The 17,570-nt window shown below is 46.0% G+C and overlaps 1 protein-coding gene across 4 annotated transcripts in view; it reads left to right on the forward strand.

The window, feature by feature from the left end:
* Positions 1 to 17,570, forward strand: part of SULF2 (sulfatase 2) — a 151,672-nt gene that overhangs the window by 50,185 nt on the left and 83,917 nt on the right. For all 4 annotated transcript variants that reach the window (XM_047770932.1, XM_047770929.1, XM_047770930.1 and 1 more), the window contains exon 3: positions 10,541 to 10,780. In XM_047770932.1, the coding sequence (XP_047626888.1) occupies positions 10,541 to 10,780 (240 nt within the window). The remainder of the gene's footprint in view (positions 1 to 10,540; positions 10,781 to 17,570) is intronic.

Raw genomic sequence — 17,570 nt, forward strand, 5'->3', positions numbered from 1 at the left:
GGCAGATCACCTTGGGGCAAGTTGGAGAATTACCAGTGAGAGGGATGTTTCTGGATGGAGTCCCTTGGAGAGGAACGTGACAGTGATTGCTGAGCGCCAGTGTTACGCGCCCCGCCCCCGCCCTTCCCCAGGGCACCACCCCTTCCATTGAGAACAACTGGATAGAATTTTCTCCCAGAAGCTTCTGCTGGCTCCGGTTGCAGGAGAGAAAAATTACAACATGATTTTTCCATCCAAGGTCCATTAATGAAATTCCAGCACTGCCTCTTCGACTTCTGCTTTAACTGATTTGGGGTTTAGGAACCAATTTTGAGCCTCAGCTTTTTTTTTTTTTTTTTAGCTGAAACCAGCAATTACATTTGACTTTATTTTGTAGTAGTCAAGGGTCAGGGAGGGTTCCCTCTTTGCCACCACCATGAAGAAATGTCATCTCAGAAGCGGGTCCCGGAAATCTTGTGGATTTTTCTGGATTGAGCTGCAGGCAAGGCAGTCGTTGCCAAGGGACAGCAAGCAGCAAGCATGTTCCAAGGCGAAGAGGGGACTCAAATGTAATTGCTCAAGACACAGTGGCGTCTCTGGGCCCAGACGCGCCCCGGATTGCTGCTGTTTGTCCCCCAGCCCTTTCTCTTGCCCCCCGCCCCCCCACCCTGCAGAGGACAATTTGGAGCAGTCAGTCTGATGGGGCCCAGCCTCCTGTGGCTGTCAAACAGGTGTTGTCATGAGCAGGCAGCTCACCATCTGATCCAGTGACATTGCGGGCATTCCAGGGGCACTGGAGGACCAGACGAGGGCCATTCGAGGGCTGCCATGTGAATTCCAGCCTGGTGGGTGGACACTGGTGACTGTAGGATGGTACAGGACGTGCTTCCCCACCTGTGGTCCGATCTCATGGCACCCCACCCCTGCCCCCACCCCCCCGCCTGTCCGGCTCAAGGCTCTGTTCCAGCCTTGACCCAAACCCACAACCTCTCAACACCCTCTTAAAACCTGCTCTGTGGGTCTCTGGGCCTTAGTGAGTGTTACTTTGAGAGTTTACTTAGCTGGCCCCTTCAGCTGGAATAGAATCAGCTAAGGGTTGCAAACCCAGTGCCTGCAGGGCCAGGCAAGAACTGCAGATGAGGGAAGTGGGCCTGATGGGGGCCATGCAGAACTGGAGGGGACCCTTTCCAAAGCCGGCCTTTGCTACTCACATCCACCCACCTCTGGGCCCATCAAGGCCAGATCTTTGTATTTTTCCCCAAAAGCCAGAAATCTGGCTTGCTGTGAAATCTCCCTGCTAAAAATTAAAAGGTAGTAATTCATTCAGATTCTGGAACACTTTCATGCAGACTCAGATCCAGCACACATGGGCCCACAAGGACCTGTCCAGAGGCACTCAGTTTGTCAACTGTGTTCTACCATATTTCGTTGGGAACTACATTTTGAAAAGCTAACATGTTTTGAGTCCTTTCTGTAGGCCAAGCATTGAACTAAAGGCTTTGCATATATTTTTCTCAATTAAAATTCTGCAATAGTTGGAGTTCCTGCTATGGAGCAACAGGACCAGTGGTGTCTCTGCAGCGCCAGGACGCAGGTTCAATCCCCCGCCCAGCACAGTGGGTTAAAAGGATCTGGTGTTGCTGCAGTCGCAGCCGTGAATCACACTGTGGTTTAGGCCGCCTGATCCTTGGCCCGGCAGCTCCATATGCTGCAGGCAGCCAACAAAGAAAAAAAATTAAGAAGTAAAATAAAATTCTGCAGTAGTCTAGGAAAGATGGTGATGCGTAGACCTAGATTTAAGTCAATACCTTGGGCTCGATAACCATGTCCCCCTCCCGCAACTTTCCTATTCAGGCCTGTAATTTTAAGAAAACAAACATCAGCAAGTAGCATCAGAAAGTAGCATCAGAAGTTCCAGTCGTGGCTCAGTGGTTAACGAATCCAATTAGGAACCATGAGGTTAAGGGTTCAATCCCTGGCCTTGCTCAGTGGGTTAAGGATCCAGCATTGCTGTGAGCTGTGGTGTAGGTTGCAGATGTGGCTCGGATCCCGCATTGCTGTGGCCGTGGCTTAGGCCAGCGGGTACAGTTCCGATTAGACCACTAGCCTGGGAATCTCCATATGCTGCAGGTGTGGCCCTAGAAAAAGACAAAAAAAAAAAAAGAAAGTGGCCTCTCTCTTTAGTCAGCCATCAAAACCAGTGCTTCTATGCTGTGCCACCCAGGTTAGGGGCTCTGGGACTTGGGGTGGGGGGAGCGGTGGGGAGGTTGTAAGCAGGGTGCATCTCCTTCCAGGTGACACAGACCTCTAGGGCAGAAAGTGGCTCCGAGTCATCCAAGTCCCAGGAAGGGCCCAAATGGGGTCATGTTTTGAATCTTGAGAGCCCAGCACCTGCTGAGTCCCCAGAGATAGTGGTTGTCCTGACCCAGACCTTTAGAAAATCATAGTAAGTCAGCATTTCCCAAAATGTCTTTCTGTGACACCGGTCATGCACAAAAGCATCTCGCGTGACAGGTCGACAACGATTGACTTGACTCCTTTCAAACTTATTTTGATAGGCATCCAGGAAAATCCCCAAGCAGCTCGTCAGACCTGGAATGTCACGTAGTTACTTGGGTTGAGACCAGAGTGTATTTTTTTTAAATCACGTTAAAGGAGGTCCCATCTTGGCTCAACAGAATCTGACTAGTAACCATAAGGATGCGGGTTCAATCCCTGGCCTCTCTCAATGGGTTAAGGATCTGGTGTTGCTGTGAGCTGTGGTGTAGGTCACAGATGCGGCTCAGACCCCACACAGTCGCGTTAAAGAAAAATATCAAATACATCATAGCCCAGGTGGGGCACTGAGCGGCCCCCCCCCAAAAAAGCAATCAGAAAAGGGGGCGGGCAGATGAGCCCCCTGGGAGAAACATCAGATTTCTGGCGGGTGAGTGGTTTGGGCACCAAAATTCAAGTCCCCATCGTCAGAGGGTAGGGGTGGGGCCTCCCCAGCCTCATTAGAGTCACAGAGAAAGGTGTCAGGGTGACCTCACCCTGGCCCAGTGAGGGAAGAAGGTTTAATCACCGAAAGAAGCCAGATCTGTTTTGTTAGTGGGTCCCCAGGCTTATGTTGGACGACAGAAGTTTTGGTTGGCTGGCCTTTTTATTTTCGTGTGGCCTGGTCTTCCAGGCCCCTCCCTCCCCACAGAGCTGTCCACCTGCATTAGGGCCTTGCCGGGCGAGGAGATTAGATCATATGTTTTCCTGTTCCAGATGTGGCTTTGTGGAGCCTCGTCACTGTGGCAGTTTTAATAAAGCAGGTTACTGTCCCCAAGGGGAGGCTTAGCATGCAGGGCTACTTCTGCGTGCATGCTGCTGTCATTTCAAGGCATTACACTGTGCTTTTGACACAACCAACTCTCCTGACTGGGGCAGGGTGAGTGCCCCGAGCAGACACGCGTGGGGAACTGCTGATCCAGAGCGGGCAGTCCCTCATGTCCCTTGAAACTCAGAGGCTGGAGACGTAAGGGTTTGGAGACTCTGGTCTGGAGCCCATGACAAGTAAGAAGCGGTTTCACAGGCTGTCTGCCTTTTGCCGACGCAGCACTCGGGCTGCTGACAGCAGGTGAATTATTCAGCAGGTGGCAGGAGAAGGCGCTGGCAGGTCAGGTGGGTGGCTGGCTGTCCTTTGTCCTTTGTCCAGTCTCTGGAGACTGAGCGGCCACATCCTCATTCCTGGCTCCTTCCTCCTCTCTGATCCACGTCTGCGAAGAGCAGCCAAGGGCTTGATGCTGCCGGGAGTGCCCTCGATGCATGCCCTTGAGTAATATTTGCTGAGCTCCTACTATGTGCTGGGCCCCGTTCTCGGCCTCGGGCTGTGAGGCCTGGTCAGCAGCCCCAGCTCCCATGGTGCTGGCCTCTAGGGCTGCAGAGGGGTGACAAGCAAGATAAATATGTAAATGTGCAAAAGCATATCACAGGCAGAGTTAAAAACTTAGAGGGTACGAGGCATTCCCGTCGTGGCTCAGTGGAAACAAATCCGACTTGTATCTGTGAGGATGCAGGTTCGATCCCTGGCCTTGCTCAGTGAGTTAAGGATCCAGCGTTGCTCTGAGCTGTGGTGTAGGTCACAGACAAGGCTCGCATCTGGCATTGCTGTGGCTGTGGTGTAAGCCAGCAGCCACATCTCCAATTTGACCCCTAGCCTGGGAACCTCCATATGCCGTGGGGTGCAGCCCTAAAAAGACAAAAATAAAAATAGAGGTTATGAAATATCAGGAGCCTGAAGTAAAATTGTAGATGTGGTAGGTAGGGCAGGCATCTCCTAAGAGAACTGTTTTTTAAAAAAAAAGGAAGATAAGGGTTCCCATTGTGGCTCAGCAGTAATGAACCTGACTAGTTTCCTTGAGGACGCAGGTTCCATCCCTGGCCTCACTCCATGGGTTAAGCATCTGGAATTGCCGTGAGCTGTGGTGTAGGTCACAGACGCAGCTCAGATCCCGAGTTGCTGTGGTGTAGGCCGGCAGCAGCAGCTCTGATTTGATTCCCTAGCCTGGGAACTTCCATATGCTGCAGGCGTGGCCCTAAAAAGCAAAAAAAAAAAAAAAAATCAAAGTATAGGAGTTCCCACCATGGTGCAGTGAGTTAAGAATCTGACTTCAGCACTCAAATTGCTGGGAAGATGCAGGTTCGATCCCCAGCCCAGGACACTGGTTTAAGGATCTGACATTGCCACAGCTGTGGCATAGTTCGCAGCTGGAGCTTGGATTCAATCCATGGCCTAGAAACTTCCATATGCTGCAGGTGCAACCATAAATTTTTTTTTATTTTAATAATTTTTTTTTTATTTTCCCACTGTACAGCAAGGGGGTCAGGTTATCCTTACATGTATACATTACAATTACATTTTTTCCCCCACCCTTTCTTCTGTTGCAACATGAGTATCTAGACAAAGTTCTCAATGCTATTCAGCAGGATCTCCTTGTAAATCTATTCTTAAATTGCGTCTGATAAGCCCAAGCTCCCGATCCCTCCCACTCCCTCCCCTTCCCATCAGGCAGCCACAAGTCTCTTCTCCAAGTCCATGATTTTCTTTTCTGAGGAGATGTTCATTTGTGCTGGATATTAGATTCCAGTTATAAGTGATATCATATGGTATTTGTCTTTGTCTTTCTGGCTCATTTCACTCAGTATGAGATTCTCTAGCTCCATCCATGTTGCTGCAAATGGCATTATGTCATTCCTTTTTATGGCTGAGTAGTATTCCATTGTGTATATATACCACCTCTTCCGAATCCAATCATCTGTCGATGGACATTTGGGTTGTTTCCATGTCCTGGCTATTGTGAATAGTGCTGCTATGAACATGCGGGTGCATGTGTCTCTTTTAAGTAGAGTTTTGTCCGGATAGATGCCCAAGAGTGGGATTGCGGGGTCATATGGAAGTTCTATGTATAGATTTCTAAGGTATCTGCAAACTGTTCTCCACAGTGGCTGTACCAGTTGACATTCCCACCAACAGTGCAGGAGGGTTCCCTTTTCTCCACAGCCCATCCAGCACTTGTTATTTGTGGATTTATTAATGATGGCCATTCTGACTGGTGTGAGGTGATATCTCATGGTAGTTTTGATTTGCATTTCTCTTATAATCAGCGATGTTGAGCATTTTTTCATGTGTTTGTTGGCCATCTGTATATCTTCTTTGGAGAACAGTCTATTCAGGTCTTTTGCCCATTTTTCCATTGATTGATTGGCTTTTTTGCTGTTGGGTTGTATAAGTTGTTTATATATTTTAGAGATTAAGCCCTTGTCGGTTGCATCACTTGAAACTATTTTCTCCCATTCTGAAAGTTGTCTTTTTGTTTTCTTTTTGGTTTCCTTTGCTGTGCAAAAGCTTTTCAGTTTGATGAGGTCCCATGGGTTTATTTTTGCTCTCATTTCTATTGCTTTGGGAGACTGACCTGAGAAAATATTCATGATGTTGATGTCAGAGAGTGTTTTGCCTGTGTTTTCTTCTAGGAGTTTGATGGTGTCCTGTCGTATATTTAAGTCTTTCAGCCATTTTGAGTTTATTTTTGTGCATGGTGTGAGGGTGTGTTCTAGTTTCATTGCTTTGCATGCAGCTGTCCAGGTTTCCCAGCAATGCTTGGTGAATAGACTTTCTTTTTCCCATTTGATGTTCTTGCCTCCCTTGTCAAAGATTAATTGACCATAGGTGTCAGGGTTTATTTCTGGGTTCTCTATTCTGTTCCATTGGTCTGGCTGTCTGTTTTGATACCAGTACCACACTGTTTTGATGACTGTGGCTCTGTAGTATTTCTTGAAGTCTGGGAGAGTTATGCCTCCTGCTTGGTTTTTGTTTCTCAGGATTGCTTTGGCGATTCTGGGTCTTTTGTTGTTCCATATAAATGTTTGGATTTTTTGTTCTAGTTCTGTGAAAAATGTCATGGGTCATTTGATAGGGATTGCATTGAATCTGTAGATTGCTTTGGGTAGTATGGCCATTTTTACAATATTGATTTTCCCAATCCAGGAACATAGAATATCTTTCCATTTCTTTACATCTTTGATTTCTTTGATTAAGGTTTTATAGTTCTCGGCATATAGGTCCTTTACCTCCTTGGTCAGGTGTATTCCGAGGTATTTGATTTTGTGAGGTGCAATTTTAAAAGGTATCATATTTTTGTATTCCTTTTCTAATATTTCATTGCTGGTATACAGAAATGCAACTGACTTCTGAATGTTAATCTTATATCCTGCTACTTTGCTGAATTTATGAATCAGTTCAAGTAGTTTTGGGGTTGAGTCCTTAGGGTTTTCTATGTATAGTATCATGTCATCTGCGTACAGTGACAGTTTTATCTCTTCTCTTCCTATATGGATGCCTTTTATTTCTTTTGTTTGTCTAATTGCTGTGGCTAGGACTTCCAAAACTATGTTGAAGAGCAGTGGTGAGAGTGGGCATCCCAAGGCTTTCAGTTTTTCCCCATTGAATATTATATTTGCTGTGGGTTTCTCATAAATGGCTTTGATTATATTCAGGAATGTTCCCTCTATACCCATTTTGGCAAGGGTCTTGATCATGAATGGATGTTGGACTTTGTCAAATGCTTTTTCTGCATCTATTGAGATGATCATATGATTTTTGACTTTTTTTTTGTTAATGTGGTGTATGATGCTGATTGATTTGCGTATGTTGAACCATCCTTGTGAACCTGGGATGAACCCAACCTGGTCAGCAACCATAAAATTTTTAAATTTTTTTTTAAATTTAAATAAAATTTAAGTATAGTTGCTATACAACATTATGTAGCTTACAGGTATACTATATGGTGACTCACAATTTGTAAAAATTATATACTCCATTTAGAGTTATTATAAAATATTGGCTGTTTTCCCATGTTGTACAATATATTCTTGTAGTTTATTTTATACCTAATAGTATGTACCTCTTAATCCCCCACCCTGATGTCACCTCTTCCCCCAAGAAGAGAATGTCTGAGTAGAGACAAGAAAGAGGGGGGAGGCCCCCGGCCCTGGATGGGGCTGCAGAAAGGCATTCCCAGCAAGAGGAACAGCATGTGCAAATACTCTGCGCCTCCGTGGTGGCTGCAGAGATGGGGCAGGGAGGGGGGCCTGGGTCCTATAGGGCCTGTGGATGACCACAGGGGCTTTGTGCTCCCCTTGAGTGGGAGCCACAGAGGGTGCTGAAGAGAGGGGCACTCCGGCTGCTCCTTGAGGAATTAACGGCCAGCGTGCAGGCAGGAAGCAGTGGACCTAATTCAGAGGAAGGAGGACCACCTGCCCAAGGAGGAAGTGATACGACTCTTGAGTATGGATGTACTTTGAAGAAAGGGCAATGGGCTTTGCTGCCAAATTGGGTGGGAACAGAAAGGTGGGACCAGTGAGGAGCTGAGATTATTGCCCAAGTACCTGGAGGAGGCTCTGCCAGATGGACCCCGCGACCGTGGCACATTCACTCTACAAGATCCGGCGAGTTTGCACCAGCCGGTGGAGGGAGGCCCAGGAAAGTCCACCACCCCATCCCCTCCAGAGCGAGACTTCACACCTGCTAGAAACCCAGTAATTGCCACCGGTTATGGCCAGGACGCTGGGGAACTTCTCTGGAGATCGTGTGACCTTGGCAACAGATGTTCACACAGTTCCAGGGTCTGATGAATCCTGTTCAAACACAAAGCCAGTTCTTTCCTCCACCCACCAGGGGCGACCTTGGCCAAGGGACTCAGGCAACACCCCTGGTTCCAGGTCAGCCTCTGGCTTTCCCTTATACAACTGCCTCCGCGCTGGGCTCGAGAGGGCAGACACTGCTCTGTTTCCCTCAGTCATTCAGTGAGATGTTACAGAGCGTAAGTTATATTTCCTGGGGGTGGGAACAGTGCCCTGGATCACCCAGAACTCTTGGTCCCAAAGCAGAGGCAGATCATAAACCACTGAAGGAGAGAAGTGCTAAGAAACATATGCCAGTGTGATAGCAAGAAAGCGGGAGCTCCTTCAGATGGGGAGGTGGGCCAGGCCTTGCTGAGAGGAGACCTCTAAGTTGAAGTCTGAATACTGGGACAAGCCAGCAAAGACAAGTGGCAGAAAGAGAGTCCCAGGCAGAGGCAAGAGCAAGTGCAAAGGTCCTGGGGCAGGGATGAGCTTGAGAAACAAAAAGGATGCCAGTGTAGCCAAGTGAGCAAGGAGGATGGAAGAGATGAGGTCAAAGAAACACTGGAGGTGGCTTGGTGGGGAGGACTGCTCTGGAAGAGTCTTAAGCCACAGTAAGGAATTTGAGTTTTCTTCCTAGTGCGATGGGAAGCTGCTGGGTGGTTTTAACCCGTGAAGAGATAAGATCTGTGTTTGCCTCAAGGAAGCTCTAGCTGTTTCCTTCCCATTTTGGCAGAAAGATGGGATAGAAGAGCCATGTAAATCTCCTTTCATTCTTAGCCTTTGGGGACAGAGCGGGAGGTGGGTCTGCTGGGTTGTGACAAGGTCTTTGGGGGGTGGTTGGAGATTGGGATCAGTGGCTTCCCAACAAGATCCTCAAATGCCTGGTAGACCCTGGACTGGTTTCCTAGTGCCATCCTAACAAACTGTGACAAACCAGGCAGCTTCAAACAGCAGAAATTTACCATCTCACAGCTGTGGAGACAGACGTCTGAAATCAAGGTGTTGGCTTCCTCCGAAAGCTCTGGGGGTGAATCCTGCTCTGCTCTTCCAGCTCCTTGGGTCCCATAGACACAGCCTTCCGATCTCTGCTTCCATCTTCCCATGGCCTTCCCCTCTGTGTGTGTGTCTTCCTCCTTCTGTCTCTTGAAATGATGCTTGTCATTGGATTTAGGGCCCACCCAGGTAATCCAGAACCATCTCACCTCAGGATCCTATCTGCCAAGACCCCTTGTCCCAATTAGGTCACATTCACAGGTGCCAGGGCTTGGAATGGAGACCTGTCTTGGGGGGATGGGCCGTCAGTCAAGGCACTAGTCCCAGAGAACTGCAAGGAAGAGAGGAAACACTGAGGCTGGCCTTACAAGAGGAGAAGGATTTCCACGGAATAGTTCCATGAAACCCACTAAGTGTCTGGGTACCAGCCATGGTATGCAATTATGCATTCTGTCCTTCACACATTTATTGCATACATAGTGTGTGGCGTATACCGTGCAGGCCCTGAGGGTTCAGCACTGAGCAAGGCACACAGCCCTTCCCCCACCCCCACCCCCCCAGCGCTGGGCGGAGCAGAGTGTGTAGGTGCAGGTGCCCAGTAGGGTTTCCAAACAAATTCTTTTCCTTCCTTGCCCTGCTCTGCTTACAGCTTCATTGAGAAACAAGAATAGGCATGAATAAAATCACCGTGCCTCGCGGTACATAATTAAGTCCTGACAGCATATGCCTGGAAGGAGCTCAAGGGAGTCAGAAGCCAGGGTTGATCCCAGAAGGCAGCTGGAAGAGGTGTGGCTGGACGCATGGTTAGGTCTTGGAGGTGGGATGTGAGCTCCACTCTGGAAGGACCATGTAGATAAACAGGGATGAGGGTGAGTCCGGTTCATGTCTGATGCAGAGCATTACAGCTGAGAAGTATTCAGAGAGAAGGTGGGCCTGGGGTTGGCCAGATCAGATTTCAACAGGAGGGAACAATTCTTGGGAAGGCTCCAGATGAAACAAAGAATAATCTTCTCTCTGTGTACATAGTGGTTGCTTTCCAAAAAGAAATCCGTGTATATTAATATCCTGAAAAAAAAGCAAAACAGAGTTCCTTGTTAGGCTTAAATAACTTTTGAACGGGATTTTACCTACCCACCTCCCATGAATGCAGAGTGAAACTGGGAACCCGGGCTACCTCTTCATTGCCACAGGAGCGCCCCACAGGGCACTGCTGGCTGTTGCCCACAAATGCCAGTGGTACCCCCCCCCCCCCCCGTCTGACCCGGAGATGTAGGGAACGCACTCCCCTCCCCAGGGAGGTGGGTGCGACCCCGTCGAGGACCACTCACTCAGCGCCTGTCTCTTAATTGTTTTGTGCCCGAGGGGCGGGCACTCTTTGTAAATGCGCTGGCGCGCCTTCTCACGTCTGCTCTGGTTGCAGGTTCCATGCAAGTGATGAACAAGACGCGGCGCATCATGGAGCAGGGCGGCGCGCACTTCATCAACGCCTTCGTCACCACGCCCATGTGCTGCCCCTCGCGCTCCTCCATCCTCACCGGGAAGTACGTCCACAACCACAACACCTACACCAACAACGAGAATTGCTCCTCGCCCTCTTGGCAGGCCCAGCACGAGAGCCGCACCTTTGCCGTGTATCTCAACAGCACCGGCTACCGGACAGGTGAGGGAGCCAGGCTGCCGTGGGGGGGCGCATGCGCGGGCTGGGAACCTCGGAAGTGGAAGTGGAGGTGGGAGGTACCCCATGTGCTGCCTCGGACCACTGTCTCTCCCAGTGGGGTCCCTGTATTTCGGGGAGGCCAGGAGGATGGTGGAGGGGGTGGTCCTTGCGGTGCTCTTCCGTTTTAAAAGTTGTGCGTTGACTTCTAGATGCCTTAGAAAAATACAAGGTTATTTGCCTATAAAAGTGATAGAAAGTGACCTTTTCAAAGGACTTTGCGTTTTTAAAAAAGTGAATGCATTTAAAATATGAAATGTAGTATAGAGAGGCCATGAATACCCGGGAAGTAGGGTGAGTGCTCTGTGAATTGTGTTAATTCAACTTCATTGACTTGAGGCCATCCACGCGGGAGACTCTGAGAATATTGGGGTGGGGATGGGACTTGAACTTGGCGCAGAGAATGGAAAGGAGCCTATGTGGGGGCTCTGTGGCCATTTTACAGAAGCTGATGGAGTGTTTGTCCACACCTGACTGTTTACCAGTGGGCTCCGTCTCTCTTGCGGTGTGTGCCCAGTGCCTCCTATTTCTTTATCCTGCAAGAGGTGCTTCAGTGGGTTCTTAAGACTCACCTGCCAGGCTGGTTGCCTGAGGCATCGACACAATTACAAACAGTCACTTTATCTCCAGCACCATTGCAAAATCCTCCAAACTCAATTTAATTTGCTTTCGTTTAGAAAAATAAATAAAGACTCCCCACCTTGGGTGAGGAGCCAGGGCAGTTGTGAAATCAGATATCGTGGCGTAGATGTTGCAACCCCAGCAAGTTGTATTCAAGTGACAGTGGTCTTGTTTGGGAGTGACATGAAAGAGGGACGGATGCCTCCCTCTGCGGGGTTGGGGGCGCTAAAGCCATCCTGAGCAGCTGCCCTTCAGGTACATGGTGTGTCTGGTGTGGGCACGTTGGGGCGGGGAGCAAGCTGGTGTGTCATCTTGTGACTCATTCCACTGCCAGAATAACCCAGTGAGCAGGTCCTGCTGAGCGAACTGGAAAGACCTCAGTCCTAAACACATAACCCTGTTCATTCCCAGACCTCTGCAGTAAGCTACAGGTGTCGGAGTTTACCACCTGCCACCGCCCACCTGGTTGCAGAGACCAGGATGTAGATGGAGGAAGAAGGATGAGGGTGCCCACGACAGACCAGAGGGCACCTATTGCCCTCTTGCCCTCCATACAAGGATGTAGGGCCACTTATTTCCTTTGGGTTTTTTTTATTGCCTTTGTTTTTGGTGTCAAGTCCAAAAAAAAATCACTACCAGGACCCATATCAAATGATTTCAAGCCTTACCTTCAAGTCTTTAATCCATTTTGAGTTCATTTTTGTCTGTGGTATAAGATAATGGTTCAGTTTGATTCTTTCATATGTGACTGTCCAGTTTTCCCAGCTCCATTAAAAAGACTGTCCTTTCCCCGTCATATGTTCTTGGTTCCTTCTCATAAATTAATCGACCATATATATGTGCGTGTTTATTTCTGGGCTCTCTGTTCTGTTGCGTTGATCTCTGTCAGTGTTCATGCCAAGACTATACTGTTTTGATGACTGTTGGTTTGTAATATAGTTTGAAATCAGGGCGTGTGGTGCTTCCAGCTTTGTTCTTCCTTCTCAGGATTGCTTTGGCTATTCGAAGTCTTTTGTGTTTCCATGCAAATTTTAGGATTAGGATTTTTTTTTCTATTTCCATGAAAAATGCCATTGGAAATTTGAAAGGGATTGCATTGAATCTATAGATTGCTTTGGGTAGTAAGACATTTTAACAATGTTAATAATTCCAATTTATGAGCATGGAATACCTTTTGATTTATTTGTATTTTCTTCAATTTCTTTCATTAATTTGTGTCATAGTTTTCAGGGTACAAGTTTTTTGCCACCTTGGTTACATCTATTGTATTTTTTTTTTTTTTTTTTTGCCATACCTGCAGCATGTGGAAGTTCCTGAGTCAGGGATCAAACCACACCAGGGCAGTGACAATGACAGATACTTAACCCTCTGTGCCACAAGGGGATTCCATATTACATTCTTTTTGATGCAGTTGTAATGGGATTGTTTTCTTAATTTATGTTCCTAGTAGTTTGTTATTAATGTATAGAAATACAACATGTATTTGTGTATTAATTTTGTATCTTGCAACTTTACTGAATTTATTCATTAGCTCTAACAGTTTTTTGGTGGATTCTTTACTGTTTTCTATGTTATCTGCAAACAGTTACAGTTTTACTTCTTCCTTTATGATTTGTATACCTTTTCTTCTTTTTTTTTTTTTCTTGCCTAATTGCTCTGGCTAGGACTTTCAATATCATGTTGAATAAAAGTGATGAGAATGGGCACCCTTGTCTTTTTCCTGATCTTAGAGGAAAATCTTTCAGCTTTTTATTGTTGAATATGAGGTTATCTGTGGGCTTGTTGTATATGGTCTTTATTTTGTCAAGTTACGGTCCTTCTATGCTCACTTTTTTGAGAGTTTTCCTCCTAAATAGGTGTTGAATTTTGTCAAATGCTTTGTCTGCATCTATTGAGATGACTTTTATCTTTTTTTTTAAACATATATATTTTTTTTTTGTCTTTTTGCTATTTCTTGGGCCGCTCCTGCGGCATATGGAGGTTCCCAGGTTAGGGGTCTAATCGGAGCTGTGGCCGTCAGCCTACGCCAGAGCCACAGCAACGCAGGATCCGAGCCGCGTCTGCAACCTACACCACAGCTCACGGCAACGCCGGATCGTTAACCCACTGAGCAAGGGCAGGGACCGAACCCGCAACCTCATGGTTCCTAGCCGGATTTGTTAACCACTGTGCCATGACGGGAACTCCTTTTTTTTTTTTTTTTTTTTTTGCTTTTTAGGGCAACACCTGCAGCATATGGAAGTTCCCAGGCAAGGGGTCAAATCAGAGCTACAGCTGCCAGCCTGTGCCACAGCACCATGGGATCCGAGCTGCATCTGCTACCTGCACCACAGCTCACAGCAATGCCGCATCCTTAACCCACTGAGCAAGGTCAGGGATCAAACCCCAGTCCTTATGGATACTAGTCGGGTTTGTTACCACTGAGCCACAATGGAAATGCCTATCTTTCTTTTTTTAATGCAGTGTATATGTTGATTAATCAGGGAGATGGTGCACCATCCTTGCATTCCTGGAATCAGTCCCACCTGATCATGGTATATGATCCTTTTACTGTATTGTTTAATTCAATTTGCCAATATTTTGTTGAGGATTTTTGCAGTAAATGCTCATCGGAGATATTGGGCTATACTTTTATTTTCTCGTGGTATCCTTGGAAGGTTTTGGTATCAGGGTAATGCTGGCCTCATGAGTATGGTGGTATGCCTTCCTCTTCTATTTTTTGGAAGAGTTTGAGAAGGATCAGTGTTAATTCTTCTTTGAATGTTTGGTAGAATTCACTTATAAAGCTATCTTGTCCTGGTCTTTTGTCAGTTAGGAGGCTTTGATTATTGATTCAATATTCTTACTAGTAATGGGTCTGTTCAGATTTTCTATTTCTTCATGAGTCATTTTTGGTAGGGTGTATGTTTCTAAGAATGTATCCATTTCTCTATAATTTGTTGGCATATAATTGTTCGTAGTAGTCTCTTACAGTCCTTTGCATTTCTGTGTGATATAAGCTGTAACATCTCTCATTTACAATTTTGTTTATTTGATTCTTCTCTCTTTCTTGGTGAATTTAGCTAAAGGTTTATCAATTGTGTTTATCTCTTCAAAGAACCGGTTTGTAATTTCATTGTCGTTTTAGTCTCTCTATTTCATTTATTTATGCTCTGATCTCTAATTTCTTTCCTTCTACTAACTTTGGGCTTTGTTCTTTTTCTAGTTCCTTGAAGTGTAAAGTTAGGTTGTTTGAGATTTTTCTTGTTTCTTAATGTAGGCATTTATTGCTATGGAATTCCCTCTTAGAACTTTTTGCTATATCCCATATGTTTTACTGTCTTAGATTTCTATTTTCATTTGTCTGAAGTTATTTTTTAAAATTTCTCTTTTGGTTTCTTTGACCAATTTGTTGTTCAGCAGCATGTGGTTTAGTCTCCACATATTTGTGAATTTTCCAGTTTTCTTCTTCTAAGTGATTTCTAGTTTCATACCATTGTGGTTGGAAAAGATGCTCAATATGATTTCAATTTTCTTGGATTTATTAAGGCTTGTTTTGTGGCCTAACATATGATCTATCCTGGAGAATGTTCCATGTGCACTTGAAAAGAATGTGTATTCTGTTGCTTTCAGATAGAATGTTCAGTATATGTGTGCTAAGTCCATCTGGTTTACAGGTCTCTTAAGGCCTGTGTTTCCTTATTGATTTTCTGTCTGAATGATCTGTCCATTCTTGAAAGTGGGGTAATGAAATCCCCTACTGTTACTGTATTGCTCTCTCTTTCAGATCTATTAATATTTGCTGTATAGGAGTTCCCATCGTGGCGCGGTGGTTAATGAATCTGACTAGGAACCATGAGGTTGCGGGTTCAATCCCTGCCTTTGCTCAGTGGGTTAAGGATCTGGCGTTGCCGTGAGCTGTGGTGTAGGTCGCAGACGCGGCTCGGATCCTGCGTTGCCGTGGCTCTGGTATAGACTGGCAGCTATAGCTCCAGTTTGACCCCTAGCCTGGGAACCTCCATATGCTGCGGGAGCAGCCCAAGAAATGGCAAAAAAAGACCAAAAAAAATTGCTATATATGTTTAGGTGTTCTTAAATTGATCAGAGACTCGACTGCTTTCTATTTCTCTTATTTCCAACTGATGAGAAACAAGTCACATAAGCATACATGATTGCAAAGCAGCCTGAGGAATATAGTCTTTATTCTGCATGTCCATTTGCCCAGCTAAAAATTCTATTATTATGGGAGAAGAAGAAATTGGATACTGAGGGAAGATTAAAGTCACAGCCACAATAATGCCTCTTAGTCTTTTGTGTATGAGATATCCTTTTGACTACAAGAGGTCAGCCAGAACTGTAGAAGACTGGAACTAGAAAAACATTCCTCAAGTGGACCAGCTGTAAACCAACAGCTCATGTAAATAGTGCTTTTAATGTACTTAGTTATGTATTTTACCCTGAAAAAGTGAAACTACACAATTTTTTTTTTTTTTTGGTCTTTTTGCCTTTTCTAGGGCCGCTCTTGCGGCATATGGAGGTTCCCAGGCTAGGGGTTGAATCGCAGCTGTAGCCACCCATCTACGCCAGAGCCACAGCAACGCAGGATCCGAGCCGCATCTGCGACCTACACCACAGCTCACGGCAACGCCGAATCCTTAACCCACTGAGGAAGGCCAGGGATCGAACCTGCACCCTCATGGTTTCTAGTCGGATTCGTTAACCACTGCACCACGACAGGAACTCCGAAACTACACAATTTCTAAGATAACCTTATTCTGCATGATACTCTAACACAGGTTAGGTTATAATTGTGACTAATGGGTTGATCCTTCAATTAAATGAACTGATGAAATTCAGAAGTGTGGGGTGGGTAATTTGTTCAAAAAATTTAAATGATAGCCCAACATGATCTCCTTTATTTCACCTTCAGTTTTCCCAGGAAAATCATAAAGGATCATTTTTGCACACATATTTGAGGATTTGGTCAGTTTTCTTCAAGGACCTCTCTTCATACTTTGACATCTGAATCTTCCCTGTGAAATGCTTATTCCCTCATCATCATTTTCAGGGATCTCTTCTTCAGTTATCTCATAGACCACGTTATTGCTTGTCAGTGGATTTGCACGTGCTTCAAACTGTCCTCCAGCATCACTTTAATTAATTTCACAAAACCTTGCGTCTTTCACAAGACTTGCAATTTCACTTTGCCATCATCTTGCTTTGTGCTTCCCTGTGTTTGCAGGAGAGACTGACAGAGGATGAAGTGAGAGGTGCTAGGTTTAGGCAGGATAAATATCAATTTGTTCACGGCTGTTTCTGTGTGTTGGCTTCCTCTCACTTTGGGGACTCAAATCACAACTACAAATACCCTTGAAAGGATAAATTGTATCCTCAGTTTTTACAATACATACTTTGTCATCTTTTAGCACACAGTCAGCTACCCTGACTATACAGTGGTCACTTATTTGCTCACCAAAGTTATATAGTTCTTGGAAGGAGATGCCTCCAGCTCTTTGCAAAGCAGTTGAAAGCGAGGACTCTCTCAGTGGATTTGATCTGGACTCCACCACTTCCTAGCTGAATGAATCTGATCAAGTTATTTCACTTCTATGTCTTGGTTACCTAAGAATAGTAACGTAACTTAGCTCGCAGGGTTTTGTGAGCATTAAATAGGTTAGAGCAGTGATACACAGCGAGCACTTCAGAAACATTATCAGTGATAAACACAGCATCGCACAAACAGCATCACACAACCAAGCCCACACCAGTGTTCAGATGAATGTCATGCATGCAATGTCAGGTGATGAAAATAAGTTATACCCATGGATCAAAAGGCGGCCACATGTGCTCAACCTCTCTGATAGTCACTGAAATGCAGATTAAGCCCACAGTGCACTCTCACCTCTCACCCACCACTGCTGCAAATATTCAGGGGTCCTCTCACACCAAATGGTAGCAAGGACGTGAGAAAACAGAAGGACCAGTGGTGGGAATGTTTGTTGGCACCTCCACTTTGAAAAGCAATTTAGTGATTTCTGGGGCAGCTGAAAACATACCTCTCCTTCCATTCAGCAGTTCTTCTTGGAAGTAGTGTGTGAGTTCTGCTTGACACAAGAGAGGGTACTTCCTTGGTGAT

This window comes from Phacochoerus africanus, chromosome 3, assembly GCF_016906955.1.
Source record: "Phacochoerus africanus isolate WHEZ1 chromosome 3, ROS_Pafr_v1, whole genome shotgun sequence".
NCBI lineage: Eukaryota > Metazoa > Chordata > Mammalia > Artiodactyla > Suidae > Phacochoerus > Phacochoerus africanus.